Raw genomic sequence first — 15,391 nt, forward strand, 5'->3', positions numbered from 1 at the left:
ATAAAGTGTGACTCTGCTACTCACTGGAGTTCTGGGCTTTAACACAACAGAATCCAACAAAGGGTCAGTGTATTCCCAGACAAGGTTTGTTAAGACTTAGGCTTCACAGTCTGGAGTATTCTCAAAAGGTTAGAAATGGACCTATCCTAAGACCCAGCAATTAGGGATATATCCTAAGGAACTAAACACACCCATCCAAAAACATCTGTGTATACTTATGTTCAGAGCAGCACAATTTGTAATAGCCAAAACCTGGAAGCCACCCAGGTGTCCAACAACAGACGAGTGGCTGAGCAAGTTGTGGTCTATATACACAATGGAGTATAAGGCAGCTGTTAAGAATGAGTTCATCTCCTTCCCCTCATCTTGGATGGAGCTTAAAGGATCATATTAGGTGAGATAAGCCAGAAAGGGAAGGATGAATATGGGATGATCTCACTCAGAGACAGAAGTTGAGAAATAAGAACAGAAGGAAGCAAAACTTGAACTGGGTTTGATGTATTGTAGCAATGTAAAGGACTCTCAGGGGAGGGGCGTTTTCAGATCCTGGTGCATGGTGGTAGAGGACCTAGGTTGGGGCTGAGAGTGTTTTGCAGGAAACTGAGAAATTTTATACATGTGCCAACTACTATATTTACTGGTGACTGCAAAACACTAATACACCCCAATTAAAAAAAAAAAAAAGACTTATGTTCCTAAGGAGGGTTGATGGCCTAAGGAAGACATCAGAGATTACTCTTCTGCCTCTCCCAGAGATTTTCAACAGTTTGTTTGTTTTTTTAATTTCTTTATTGGGGGATTAATGTCTTACATTCAACAGTAAATACAATAGTTTGTACATGCATAGCATTTCCCAGTTTTCCATATAACAATACAACCCCCACTAGGTCCTCTGTCATCCTTCTTGGACCTGTATTCTCCCCACCCACCCACCCCAGCGTCTTTTATTTTGGTGCAATACACAACAGTTTGGTTTTTAACAGGACAGTCGTATACTGGTGTTGCCTGATTCCTCAGGGATAAGGGCTGAAAATATGGCCATTCTGCAGAGGCGCACTTCAGAATTTCCAGGGTGATGCTTACATGCTTAACAATTTCCACAGGGATTAACAGTCCAGATGAGCTCGAGTCCCGTCCCTGCTCTGTCTCAGCTCTGCACTTGCCTGGCTCTTGGCTGTTGCAATGATAGGACTGGGTTCTCCCAGCTTCCTATGTCCCAAATAGAAACTGAGAGTCTCCATTCATATTTTTTGGCAAATAAATATAATCTGAATATATCTGAGCTAAACTGAGATAGGGCTGGTGTGTTTCCAGGTTTAAAAATAGGAGAGAGTCATTTCGGGGGAGAAAAGAAAAAATGAAATTGTGAGTTTACAGGCTAGTTTCGTGAAGTGCTTGGCTGTTCCTGGAAGTGGCCACTAGAGGGCAGGGCATCCCCTCGCTGTCCCTTTGGGCAAGGCCAGAACCACAAAGAGGGGCAGCTGGTAATGGCATGCCCCTGGGTATCTCCTTACCAGGGACCCTCTTCACCCTTACCAGGGACCTGGCCTTCACCCCAGAGCCCAAGCTGAGAGGCTTCCAGGCCGTGGCAGTTAAGTCAGGTTGTGCACCTATGGGGGATTTGGGCCTTAGTTCAGAGGGGCTGCGGCCCAGGCAATCAGTCACACCCCCACACTGAGGGTAAGGTATCCCAGGCAGCCAGGAGGAGGCGCTGAGCTGCTTTCACTGGCTCATCTGCAGCAAATAAACCGAATTCACAGTAGTCCAACGCTATAGTCTGCTGCACGGAGCACAGACCTGGGGTGCTGCCTCCCTCTTCCTCCAGAATCTCATCGCTGATGACAGGTGCAGGTGGGCTCACTAGGGGGCTCCCCACCTCCCGAAGAAGCCCCTAGCACCCCCCCCCAGACAAACCTGGAATAACCTCCATTCCATCCAGCCTTCCGGCCCTGGCCAAGACCACCCTCCCCCCAGGTGGTGTGAGGAGTGTCCCATTCAGGAGGGCCTGCGATGGGCAGGTGACAGTGAGGTGACACCGGCCTCCACCACAGTGCCTCCTATTGGCCGGGCTCCTCATCCCATTCAGAAATCAAAGAAGCAGAAATGTCATCTCCCTGTTACCTGCCCATCAAGCTACAGGTGAGGTGCCTTCTGGGGTCCTCAAGAATCCTCCATGGCCATGATATTCAGGACATTTCATTATTCATACTGCCTGTTAATTTTCACTCTTTTTTATTTATTTGTGTTTAACTAATAGAGACAGAAATTTAGAGGGGAGGGAGAGATAGAGAGGGAAAGAGACAGAGAGACACCTGCAGCCCTGCTTCACTGCTCTGAAGTTTTCTCCCTGTGGGTGGAGACCAGGGGCTGGGCCCGGGTCCTTGCACACTAACCCAAGTGGGCCACCAGCTGGCCCCTCTGCCTGTTACTTTTCTACCTCCTCTCTCCCTCCCCCTCGTTCTCTTCATTTTACTTGATAGGTCAGAGAGAAATCGAGATGGAAGGGAAAGACAGAAGAGAGACACCTGGGAGTCAGGCGGTAGCGCAGCGGGTTAAGCGCACATGGCGCAAAGCACAAGGACCGGTATAAATGTTAGCGAGCATAAATCAAACCACCATCCACTGCAAGGAAGCAAAGATGTTTATTGACGAATTGCAATCCGGGCCGAGATGGAGACTGGCCGCAGTCTACCAAGCTCGACCCCGAACAGGGCTCAAACCATACAATTTATAGGAATTCAGACTACATTCAGGGAGGGGGAGCACATCACCTTAGCAACCTACATCCAATAACAGGCTATAGCAAACACAAGATCCAATCATTTCAAACTTAGCAAAAAGTGGGGTCCATACAAAGCAAAGCGCGGGCTAATTTCAAACCTTGCAAAACCAGACAACCAATAAGACTTGACCAGGTATTAGTTCCTCACATCCCCCTACCGTCATACCAGGCCATCTGGTGACCAGTATACTGCTGGGGCTGTGCAGAGGTCCTGATAAGGCTAGCCCTCACACAGAACTTCTGCAAAATACCCGATAGCCTTCACTGATTAGTCCTGTTCTTCAAAGGGAAAAGGGCAAGGAATTTTCCACCTCATACTACAAGCAACTCATACTAAAAGCACTTAACAAACAACTGCATAAAAAGGGAACTTCAAGACTACTGCCTTTTACAATAAAGATCCCGGTTCGAGCCTCCAGCTCCCCACCTGCAGGGGAATCACTTCACAGGCGGTGAAGCAGGTCTGCAGGTGTCTATCTTTCTCTCCCCCTCTGTCTTCCCCTCCTCTCTCCATTTCTCTGTCTTATCCAACAACATCAATAACTACAATAATAAAACAAGGGCAAGAAAAGGGAATAAATAAATATTAAAAAGAGAGTGAGAGTCACCTGCAGCCCTCCTTCACCACTTGTGAAGCTTTCCGCCTGTAGGTGGGGACCAGGGACTTGAACCCCGATCCTTGAGCATTCAACCAGCTTTCGTCCCCCTGCAGTTTATTTTAAAACCTGCCCTCTGGGCGCGCCCGCGGGTGCAAACTCGATCTCCGCTCCCCAGCGGCCCAGGGCATAGCGGGAGGTGCTGGGTTTGGGGGTCCGGCCCGCCCCGGGGTCACAGGCCCCACGCCCCTCTGTCCCGCTGCAGCCGTGATCCCGCTGACGGACTCGGAGCACAAGCTGCTGCCCCTGCACTTCGCCGTGGACCCCGGGAAGGACTGGGAGTGGGGCAAGGACGACAACGACAACGCGCGGCTGGCGCAGTGAGCCCCGCCCGCCCGGGCCCGGGGTGGGGGGAGCGGGGGGCCCGGGGGTGGAGGGCGCTGACCGGCCCCCGTCTCGCCAGCCTGATCCTGTCGCTGGAAGCCAAGCTGAACCTGCTGCACAGCTACATGAACGTGACGTGGATCCGGATCCCCTCCGAGACCCGGGTGAGCCGGCGGGGGGGGGGGGGGGGGAGACGCGGTTCCGCCCGGGCCCCGCCACCCTCGCTCCGCCTGGAAACAGCTCGAGCTTCCCCGGGGCGCGAGTGCGGGTGTGCGCGCGAAGGCCTGCGCTCAGGACGGGGTTCGGTTTAGGTTTTTGTTCCTCCTCCCTCCCCTCCCCTACCTACCCGTCTCCGCCCTCCTCCTCCTTTCTGCGCTATTATTTTCTCCAGGAGAAGAATCCGCACGCCCACCCCGAAAGCACCCGGTAGGCGAGTCCCAGCACAGCCCCCTCTGCCGAGGTGGGAACAGCCCTAGCGGATTCTAAACCCGGGCCGGGGAGGAGCCGGGACCCCAGGGCGCGGGGTGGCCCCCGCCTTTCTTGGAGGGTCCGTGCTGGCTTCACCTCCGCGTGGAGTCTCTAGAGGCTGATGTCGCTCTTTCTATATATTATCTGATAGAACAGAGAGAGACTAAGGGGAGAGATAGAGAGACACCTGCAGGCCTGCTCCACCGCTCATGAAGCTTCGCTCCTGCAGGTGGGGACCAGGGACTTGAACCCGGGTCCTTGCGCGCTGTAACATGCGGGCTCTGCGGTGTGCGCCACTACCTGCCCCCCCGGGTTTATTTCTACAGGAGACGGGGGGGGGGCCGCGGCACCCACCCAGCGCAGGGGGCCCGGAGGGGCGCGGGGAACCCCCCCAAAACAGCAGAGCGCCCGGCCTCGGCGCGGGTGTCTGTCCCCGGCTCAGCTCCCGGGTCCGAGGGCACCAGGGCAGAGGGGCGTGTGTGTGTGTGTGTGTGCGTGTGTGTGTGTGTGTGTGTGTGTGTGTCGGCGTGTGTGTGTGTGTGTGTGTGTGTGTGTCGGCGTGGCGGGGCAGCGGGGGTGCGTGGCGGGGTGTCCGTGTGTCCGGCGGGGGCTCCTCCGCGGCCCTGACCCGGCCCCTCCCGCGCAGGCCCCGCTGGCGCAGCCCGAGTCCCCCACGGCGTCCGCTGGCGAGGACGTGCAGTCCCTGGCCGACTCCCTGGACTCGGACCGCGACTCCGTGTGCAGCAACTCCAACAGCAACAACGGCAAGAGCGGCAAGGACAAGGACAAGGACAAGGACAAGCAGCGCAAGGAGAAGGACAAGACCCGCGCCGACTCGGTGGCCAACAAGCTGGGCAGCTTCAGCAAGACGCTGGGCATCAAGCTCAAGAAGAACATGGGCGGCCTGGGCGGGCTGGTGCACGGCAGGATGAGCCGCGCCAACTCGGCCAACGGCAAGGGCGGCGACGCGGCCAAGGACAAGGACAAGAAGGCCAAGGCGGCGCGCAAGGGCAGCAAGGAGGAGTCGGGCGCGTCGGCCAGCACGTCGCCGTCGGAGAAGACCACGCCGTCGCCCACGGACAAGACGGCGGCGGCCGACAAGGCGGGGGGCGCGCGCGCCGACGCCTGGAAGTACAGCACGGACGTGAAGCTGAGCCTCAACATCCTCCGCGCCGCCATGCAGGGCGAGCGCAAGTTCATCTTCGCCGGCCTGCTGCTCACCAGCCACCGCCACCAGTTCCACGAGGAGATGATCGGCTACTACCTGACCAGCGCGCAGGAGCGCTTCAGCGCCGAGCAGGAGCAGCGGCGCCGCGACGCCGCCCCGACGGCCAAGCGGCCGCCGCGCAGACCCGAGGCCGACGCCGCCGCCGCCGCCGCCGCCGCCGCCGCGCCGGGGCCGGAACGCGCGTCGCCGGGGCCGCCCGCGCCGCCCACGCAGCTCGTGCTCAAGTTCAAGGAGCGGCCCAGCCCCGGGCCGGCGGCGGGCGGGCGCGCGGGGCGAGCGGCGGCGGGCGGGGCGTGCGCAGGCGCAGGCGCAGGCGCAGGCGCGGCGGGCTCCCTGAGCACGCGGCGCGCGCTCCCCGGACGCAGCCCGCCGGCCCCCGCGCGCCAGAGCGTCATCCACGTGCAGGCGGCGGGCGCGCGGGACGACGTGTGCGCGCCGGCCGTGGGCGCGCTGCGCCCGTGCGCCACATACCCGCAGCAGAACCGCTCGCTGTCGTCGCAGAGCTACAGCCCGGCGCGCGCCGCGGCGCTGCGCACCGTCAACACGGTGGAGTCGCTGGCGCGCGCGCTGCCGCCCGGCGCGCTCCCGGCCTCCGCCCCGACGCCCGGCGCGGCCGACGCCAAGTCGCAGACCTACAGCAACGGTTTCGGCGCGGCCCGCGACGGCCTGGAGTTCGCCGACGCCGACGCGCCGGCCGTCCGCGCCTCGAACGCTGAGAGCGGAGGCCGCGGGGGGCCAGGCCCGGCGCAGCGGCGCTGTCAACGCGAGAACTGCGCCTTCTACGGGCGCGCCGAGACCGAGCACTTCTGCTCCTACTGCTACCGCGAGGAGCTGCGGCGGCGGCGGGAGGCGCGCGGGGCCAGGCCCTGAGCTCCCTCCGGCGGCCGCTTGGCCGTTGCGGTCGGTGTCTTTTCTACACGCCCCGGGGCCCCCACTCGTCTGTCCGTGCTGTGTACGTGTCTGGTCAAACGTTCCTAATGGTGCCTGAACCTCCATGACGCCACTCAGGTAGTAGACGGATAGGAAACAAGTCATAGTGTCGGGAGTGGGCGGCGAGCGGCCTCGGCCTGCAAACTCAATAGCCATTTGCGAGAGTTACTAGCATCCCTCCTCCTCCTCCTTCCTTCTTTTCTTTCCTTCCTTCCTCTTCATTGTTTCTCCTTCTCCTCGTCCTTTTTCATTCCCCCCTTCCTCTCTTTCTTCCTCTTCGCCGTTCCTTCTTCCTAATCCCTCTCTTCCTTGCTCCTTCTGTATATTCCTTTTCTCCTCCTCCTTTCTCTTTCTTTCTTTCTCCTCCTCCTCCTCTTCCTCCTTCCGGTTCGTCCCTAAGAGAAATAATAAAGAGATTTGCAGCCCCCTTGTTTTTCTTTTTAAAAAGGGAGTGTTTTATATGCCGATTTTTTTTTTCATTTTCTATTTTTGCTTTTTATTATTATTATTATTATTGATCTATTCTGCCCCCAGCGCAGCGACCGGCCTGAATTTTCCAGGGCGAGCGACCGGGCGGCGCTGCAGCTGCCACCCCCCCCCCCCGCCCCCAGGCACAGGCCGCCCGGGGAGGCCCTCGCGGTGCCCCGGCAGCGCCCCGCACCCTTCACCCCTGACCCTTCACCCCTCACCTCTCACCCCCACACTGCCATCCAAGCCGCGGGCGGCCCCGAGTGGGCACCGAGCAACCTACCTCGGGGCGGGGAGGCCGCCGAGCTCGTGCCGGCAGCTTCCAAAGACTCCGGGCCGCGGGCCGGGCTCCCCGCTCGCTTCTTGGGAGCCGCCGGGTTCGAGCCCCGTTTCCGAGGACACCTGCCGCCCCGGGCGCCCCCCCCCCCCCCCGAGCGAGCCTCGGTGCCCGGAGAGGCGAGGGGTCGCCCCTTCTTTGGTCACTGTGTCAGCCCACCGCCCACCAGGCTGCTTCGAGCCCCGGCCTGCGCCTCCTTCCACCGCGAGGGGCTCCGGGACCCCGCAGGAAGCCCCCCCCCCACCGCACCGCCTCCGTCTGGGTCCCGCCGGGTCAGGGGCGCCGCCTGTGGCTCCGAACACGTGGAGGGGGGGCAGCCCCGTCCCTGAGCGGTACCCCCCCCCTTTTGGTGCCTCCTACATTTCTTGAGGAAAAACAAAAACATATATATACAAACATATATAAATATATATGTGTCCTTAGCTAACCTGTTCTGAGCAGCAATATGCAGTCTCTTCCTTCTAAGATTACCTCCGGAAAAATACTTTCCTTGGCCAAGGACCCCGAGGCGTTCAACCTGCCTCGCTAGGAAGCGATCAGTCTCACCGCCAGGAGATCGGCTCACTGGGTGGACGCCCCTCTGGCGGCAGCAAAGCTCCTTTCAACCCTGTGCGGGGCGCGGCGGCCCCCGCTGACCCTGCGGAAGGAGCAGCCCCGCCGCTGAGAGCTTGTCCTGAGAAAATGCAGTAGGTCACCCACCGCCTCATGACCAGCTTCTCCTCCTCCTCCTCCAGAAACGATGCTTCTACCCCCTGACATGCAAAGCAGCAAAAACAACAAACAAATCAACACACAGGGAGGTGACTTTTTTTTTTTTTTACTTGTTTGGAGAATTCTAATAAATGAATTTGAGTATCCGCGGTGAGTGTTTCCTTTCTATTTTTTCATCCATTCAGGGCAGGTGGAATTTTCAGTTCCCAGTTTGAGCGGGTCCCTGAGGTCACACACTGTTGTTAGGCACAATCTTCAAGGAACGTGGGGGTGAGGGGGTTTACTTGTCACACAGAACAATGCTTGCAAGGCAGGGTGAAGCCTGACACCCACGGCCCTCTGGTTAGTGGAGTTTCTTTTGTTGCTCAGGAAAAAAAATACAGCTGTTACCTATTTAAAAGAAAAAAAAAAAATCATTTGAGGCTTTGTGGCCCTATTCTTCATGTCACACCAAACTGCTGCTTTACCACCCAAAGCCATAAGCTTATTCCCAGGATAGAAGCTCCTGGCTCATTCCAGAAGACTGACTGAGGTTGCCTTCCACAAAAAAAAAAAAAAAAGAAAGAAAGAAAAGTAAAGTAAAGAAAAGAAAGATGCTGGCCTGTGCCATCAGAAACCAGACCCTCAGGCACGAGCTGCAGAAAGCAAGCCTGAGCTGGCTTTCTACGGTTTTTCTGTTTGAACAGCCAACCAGAAATACAAACCCCCCCAAAAAAAAAAAAAAAAAACTAGCGATGCAAATTTGTTTTCTTCTGCCAGATAAAAAGAAAAAGAAAAAAAAAAAAAAGGGAGCCAAGAATAAAAGCAATCCATTGTGAGAACCGGCCAAGGTCCCTTTCTCCCTTTTCTGGGGCCTGGAGTTTCAAAGTCACCTTGGCTCCACAGCTTTAGACTGGCACGTGGGCCAGGAACAAGAGCCTAGGGTGGGCCACTGCCTCCTCTGAGCCCCTCCACCCCCACCCCCTGGTCTCAGGTCCATGCAAGCTCAGTGACTGGCCTTGCCAGCATCTACCTACTTCAGGCCACAGACCAGGCCTGGGGCTCCACTTCAGGCCACAGACCAGGCCTGGGGCTCCGGTGGTTTACAAATAGCTGTTGCATTGTGCTAAAGGTCTGGACCTCTAATAACCAGGATTCTGGTCATGAAAGGGCCAATTTCAGAGTTCAATTTTCCAGCATCTTTGCATATGCTTCATATGAGCTGTTTAGACTAGGTTTAGAGACAAAGTTTCACTGCTTCAGTTCAGGCCTCCATTGTAGACTTGCAAGTCCTTTCACATCCTGCTGTGACCTGGGGTCCATTGTGGATGGGGACAAAGGGAAGTAGATTGTGAGTCACAGGGAAGAGCAAGGTGGCCTGTCCTGATTAGAGAAAGGCAGCAAACCCACTGGGGCTCTTGTGTGGCCTGGGAGGGGTCTTCCCACCTGCTGGAACTTTCCTGCCTGGGAAGGCCCTCTGTCTCTGAGCAAGTATCCAGAAGGTTCTCTTGACACTCCTCCCTACTCCCAGTAGAAGCTATTGTCCTTCCCTGTACATGCATTGCTGGGGTGTATGGTTTTTATTTTTTTATATACAAATTTAATGGCTATTTTTTTTTTTAAACCAGAGCACTGCTCAGCTCTGGCTTATGGTGGTGTGGGGGATTGAACCTGGGACTTTGGAGCCTCAGGCATGAAAGTCATTTTGCATAACCATTATTCTATCTACCCTCGCCCCTGGGGTGTATGGTTTAATATATATATATATTTATTTATTTATTTAAAGGAAAGTATTTTTAAGTATGCCTGTAGATTTTATGCTGTTGCATTGAAATTTTATGAGCCAAGTTTAAGTTGTACTATAGTGATTATTTTTGTATTATTTTCAGAACATACCACATAGCAATATTTTGTTCCCTGCTATTGTCACAGGGTTGTCCCCTTAGGAAGATAACTCAGGTGGGAAGGGACTTCACTGGGGTTTAAGTGTCTTTTTTTTTTTTCCGTCTGAATATGTAAGTATCCTTTTTTATTTACTTATTTTCCCTTTTGTTGCCATTGTTGTTTTTTATTGTTGTTGTACTTGTTGTTATTGATGTTGTCGTTTTTAGATAGGACAGAGAGAAATGGAGACAGGAGGGGAAGACAGAGAGGGGGAGAGAAAGATAGACACCTGCAGACCTGCTTCACTGCCTGTGAAGTGATTACCCGGCAGGTGGGGAGCCGGGGGCGCCAACCAGGATCCTTAGGCCGGTCCTTGCGCTTCATGCCAAGTGAGCTTAACCTGCTGTGCTACCACCCGACCCCCCCCCCTTTTTTTTATTGAAAGCTTGATCTTTTCTCTGTTCCTGGATTTTGGTATTGCACTTTTTCTAGTAAATGAATTATTTTTATTTAGGAAGTTACTGTGGGCATTTTCTTTTTTTTTTAATTTATTTTTTATTGGGGAATTAATGTTTTACATTCAACAGTAAATACAATAGTTTGTACATGCATAACATTCCCCATATTCCCATTTAACAATACAACCCCCACTATGTCATTCATCATCTTTCATGGACCCGTATTCTACCCACCCACCCACCCACCCCAGTGTCTTTTACTTTGGTGTAATACTCCAATTCCATTTCAGGTTCGACTTGTGTTTTCTTTTCTAATATTGTTTTTCAACTTCAGCCTGAGAGTGAGATCATCCCATATTCATCCTTCTGTTTCTGACTTATTTCACTCAACATGATTTTTTCAAGGTCCATCCAAGATCGGCTGAAAACGGTGAAGTCACCATTTTTTACAGCTGAGTAGTATTCCATTGTGTATATATACCACAACTTGCTCAGCCACTCATCTGTTGTTGGACACCTGGGTTGCTTCCAAGTTTTGGCTATTACAAATTGTGCTGCCAAGAACATATGTGTACACAGATCTTTTTGGATGGATGTGTTGGGTTCCTTAGAATATATCCCCAGGAGGGGAATTGCAGGGTCATAGGGTAGGTCCATTTCTAGCCTTCTGAGAGTTCTCCAGACTGTTCTCCACAGAGGTTGGACCAATTGACATTCCCACCAGCAGTGCAGGAGGGTTCCTTTGACCCCACACCCTCTCCAGCATTTGCTGCTGTTACCTTTTCTGATGTATGACATTCTCACAGGCGTGAAGTGGTATCTCATTGTTGTCTTTATTTGCATTTCTCTGACAATCAGAGACTTGGAGCATTTTTTCATGTGTTTCTCTGCCTTTTGGATCCCTTCTTTGGTGAATATTCTGTCCATGTCCTCTCCCCATTTTTGGATGGGGTTATTTGTTGTCTTGTTGTTGAGTTTGGCAAGCTCTTTATATATGTTGGTTATTAAACTCTTGTCTGATGTATGACATGTAAAGATATTCTCCCATTCTGTGAGGGGTCTCTTGGTTTGGGTAGTGGTTTCTTTTGCTGTGAAGAAGCTTTTTAATTTGATGAAGTCCCATAGGTTTATACTTGCCTTAGTCTTCCTTGTAATTGGATTCATTTCATTGAAAATGTCTTTAAAATTTATGCGGAAAAATGTTCTGCCAATATTTTCCTCTAAGTATTTGATAGTTTGTGGTCTAACATCCAAGTCCTTGATCCACTTGGAATTTACTTTTGTATTTGGTGAAATACAGTGATTCAGTTTCATTCTTCTGCATATTTCAAGCCATTGTTTCCAACACCACTTGTTGAAGAAACTCTGCTTTCCCCATGTAATAGTCTGGGCCCCTTTGTCAAAGATTAGATGTCCATAGGTGTGGGGCCTCATTTCTGGGCTCTCAATTCTATTCCACTGGTCAGTGTGTCTGTTCATGTTCCATTACCAAGCAGTTTTGATGACAGCGGCCCTATAATATAGTTTGAGATCTGGGAGTGTGATGGCTCTGGTTCTGTTCTTTTTTTTTTTCAAGATTGTTTTGGCGATTCTAGATCTTTTCTGGTTCCAGATAAACATTTGTAGCATTTTTTCTATTCTCCTAAAAAATGTGCTTGGGATCTTGATGGGGATAGCATTAAATTTGTAGATGGCTCTGGGTAATATATTCATTTTGATGATGTTAATTCTTCCAACCCATGAACATGGAATATCTTTCCACTTCTTTGTGTCTTTTTTAATTTCTTTGAGTAGTGACTCATAATTTTCAGTATACAAGTCTTTCACTTCCTTGGTTAGATTTACTCCTAGATATTTTATTGTTTTTGTTGTTATAGTAAAAGGAATTGATTTCTGGATTTCAATTTCTTCTAACTTAGTGTTTGCATAGAGGAATGCCACTGACTTTTGAATGTTAATTTTATAGCCTGACACCTTACTGTATTGCCTGATGATTTCCAAATGCTTCTTGCTGGATTCCTTAGGATTTTCCATGTATACTATCATGTCATCTGCAAATAAGGAGAGTTTGACTTCTTCTCTTCCAATCTGTATCCCTTTAATTCCTTGTTCCTGCCTGATTGCTGTGGCAAGAATTTCCAACACTATGTTGAATAGTAATGGTGATAGTGGGCAGCCCTGTCTAGTACCTGATCTGAGTGGAAATGCTTCCAGTTTTTCACCATTGAGTATGATGTTGGCTGTAGGTTTGCTATATATAGACTCCACTATCTTCAGGAATTTTCCATCTATTCCTATTTTTTATAGTGTTTTGATCATAAAGGGATGTTGTATTTTGTCAAAGGCTTTCTCTACATCTATTGATATGACCATGTGGTTTTTGGTCTTGCTTTTGTTGATGTGGTAGATCACATTGATTGATTTCTGTATATTAAACCAACCTTGCATGCCTGGGATAAACCCCACTTGGTCATGATGAACAATCTTTTTGATATACTGCTGTATCCAGTTGGCTAGAATTTTGTTCAATATTTTTGCATCTATGTTCATCAGAGATATTGGTCTGTAGTTTTCTTTTTTGGTTGTGTCCCTGTCTGCTTTTGCTATCAGGGTGATGTTGGCTTCATAGAAGCTGGCAGGGAGTATTCCAGTGTCTTCAATCTTCTGGAAGACTTTTAAAAGTAGACGTATTAGTTCTTCTTTGAAGGTTTTGTAGAATTCATTTGTAAAACCATCTGGTCCAGGACTTTTATTTTTGGGGAGATTTTTGATAACTGTTTCAATTTCATTAGCTGTGATGGGCCTGTTCATGTTATCCACTTCCTCTTTACTTAGTTTTGGAAGTTGGTAGGTATCTAGGAAATCATCCATTTCTTCCAGGTTCTCTAGCTTGGTGGCATATAGTTGTTCATAGAAGCCTCGCATGATATGTTGAATTTCTGCGGTGTCTGTTGTGATATCTTCTCTTTCATTTACTATCCGATTTATTTGGGTCTTCTCCCTTTTTTGTTTTGTGAGTCTGGCTAAAGGTTTGTCGATTTTGTTTACTCTTTCAAAGAACCAACATTTACTTTCATTGATCTTTTGTATGGTTTTCCTATTCTCAATGTTATTTATTGCTGCCCTAACTTTAGTGATTTCTGTCCTTCTGGTTGTTGTAGGGTTCCTTTGTTGTTCTTCTTCTAGGTCTTTAAGATGTGCAATCAGGCTGTTTATTTGTGCTTTTTCTTGTTTCCTAATGTGTGCTTGTACAGCTATGAACTTCCCTCTTAGAACTGCTTTAGCTGTGTCCCAAATATTTTGATAGCTTGTGTCTTCATTTTCATTGAAGTCTCAAAACATTTTGATTTCTTCCTTGATTTCCTCTTTGACCCAGAAGTTGTTAAGAAGTGTACTGTTGAGCTTCCACATTTTGGCACTGTTACTAATTTTTTGTTGATTGTTAAGTGTTAGTTTAATTCCACTGTGATCTGAGAAGATGCTTGGGATGATTTCAATGCTCTTGAATTGGCTGATGCTGTCTTTGTGGCCTAATATATGGTCTATCCTTGAGAATGACCCATGTGGATTTGAGTAAAATGTGTATTCCAGTTTCTTGGGATGAATGACTCTGAAAATGTCCAGTAGTTCTAGTTTATCTATCTCTTCATTTAGCTCCCTTATGTCTTTATTGACCTTCTGCCTGGATGATCTGTCAAGTTGAGAGAGTGGGGTGTTGAAGTCCCCTACTATGATTGTGTTACTGTTAATATATTGCTGTAGCTCTTTCAGTAGAAGTTTGATGTATTTAGATGGCTTCTCATTGGGTGCATAGATGTTAATAATAGTTAAGTCCTTTTGATTGACTGATCCTCTGAGCATTAAGTAGTGTCCATTCCTATCTTTTTTAATATTATCTATTTTAAAGTCTATCATGTCAGATATGAGAATAGCTGCTCCTGCCCTTTTTTGTGGGCCATTGGCTTGTATGATAGTTTTCCATCCTTTCACTTTAAGTCTGTGTTTGTCTTGTTGAGTTAGGTGGGTTTCCTGTAGACAGCATATTGTTGGGTTGTATTTTCTGATCCATCTTCCTACTCTGTGTCTTTTAATAGGTGAATTCAGGCCATTCACATTTATTGATATCAAAGATTGAAGATATTTTAACGCCATTCTTGTAGAGTTTTAGAGTGTTTTGATATATGTCCTATTTGTGGTGGTCTGGTTGTTTATAGGAGACCTTTCAGAACTTCTTTCAGGGCAGGCTTGGTGATGGTTGATTCCTTCAACTGTTGCTTGTCTGAGAAGGTTTTGATGCCTCCATCTAGTCTGAATGACAGTCTAGCAGGATATAGTATTCTTGGCTGAAAGCCTTTCTCATTGAGCACTCGATAGATATCTTGCCATTCTCTTCTGGCCTGTAGTGTTTGTACGGAGAAGTCTGCTGCTAATCTTACGGGTTTTCCTTTGTAGGTGACTCTTTGTTTTTCTCTTGCAGCCTTCAGGATCCTTTCTTTATTCTTGTTCCTTTCCATTCTAAGTATGATATGTCTTGGTGTCTTTAGGTCTGGGTTAATTCTGTTTGGGACCCTCTGGGCTTCTTGAATTTTTATGTCTTTGATGTTGTCTAGACTAGAGAAGTTTTTAGCTACTATGGCCTGTAAAATGCTTTCTTCCTCTCCTTCTCTTTCTTCCTCTAGTATGCCAATAATGAGTATATTGTTTCTTTTGAAGTCATCCCATAGGACTCTGTTGTTGTTTTCAGCATTTCTTAATCTCTTTTTGAGATCTCTTACTTCTTTTTTAGTTGTCTCTAATTCATCCTCAATCTTGCTAATTCTGTCTTCAGCCTCATTGATTCTATTCTCTCTGCCCTCTACTGTTTTCTGGAGTTCATCTATTTTGTTGCCCTGCTCTGATACTGTTTTAGCTTGTTCAATTAGTTGCATTCTTAGCTCAGTGATTTCAGCTTTCAGCTCTTTAATAACCATGAGATAATTAGTATTTTCTTCCATATTCTCATTTGTTGTTCCTGCATTTCTGGTTACAATTTTTTCAAATTCTTTACTCACTCCTGTTATTATTTCCTTAGCTAATGTTTGAATGTTGAACTCGTTATTTTGTGCTTCACCCTCTGGAGGACTTTTAGCTGGACTCTTGTCCTGGTTCGATTCTCCAATATTTTTT

General features: G+C 49.6%; 1 protein-coding gene across 7 annotated transcripts in view; it reads left to right on the top strand.

The window, feature by feature from the left end:
• Positions 1 to 8,050, top strand: part of OTUD7A (OTU deubiquitinase 7A) — a 294,139-nt gene extending 286,089 nt beyond the window's left edge. For 3 of the 7 annotated variants that reach the window (XR_009546568.1, XR_009546570.1, XR_009546571.1), the window contains 4 exons: positions 3,644 to 3,758; positions 3,842 to 3,926; positions 4,877 to 6,466; positions 6,923 to 8,050. Coding sequence is in view for 1 of the 7 variants with exons in the window: in XM_060179266.1 (XP_060035249.1) it covers positions 3,644 to 3,758; positions 3,842 to 3,926; positions 4,877 to 6,328 (1,652 nt within the window). In the remaining 6 variants the exon portion in view is untranslated. Of the gene's footprint in view, positions 1 to 3,643; positions 3,759 to 3,841; positions 3,927 to 4,876; positions 6,816 to 6,922 lie in introns of those variants that run through there. The other 4 variants (XR_009546569.1, XR_009546572.1, XR_009546573.1 and 1 more) reach the window with 4 other exon arrangements.
• Positions 8,051 to 15,391: the final 7,341 nt, after the last annotated feature.

Source organism: Erinaceus europaeus, chromosome 20 (genome assembly GCF_950295315.1).
Source record: "Erinaceus europaeus chromosome 20, mEriEur2.1, whole genome shotgun sequence".
NCBI classification, from domain to species: domain Eukaryota; kingdom Metazoa; phylum Chordata; class Mammalia; order Eulipotyphla; family Erinaceidae; genus Erinaceus; species Erinaceus europaeus.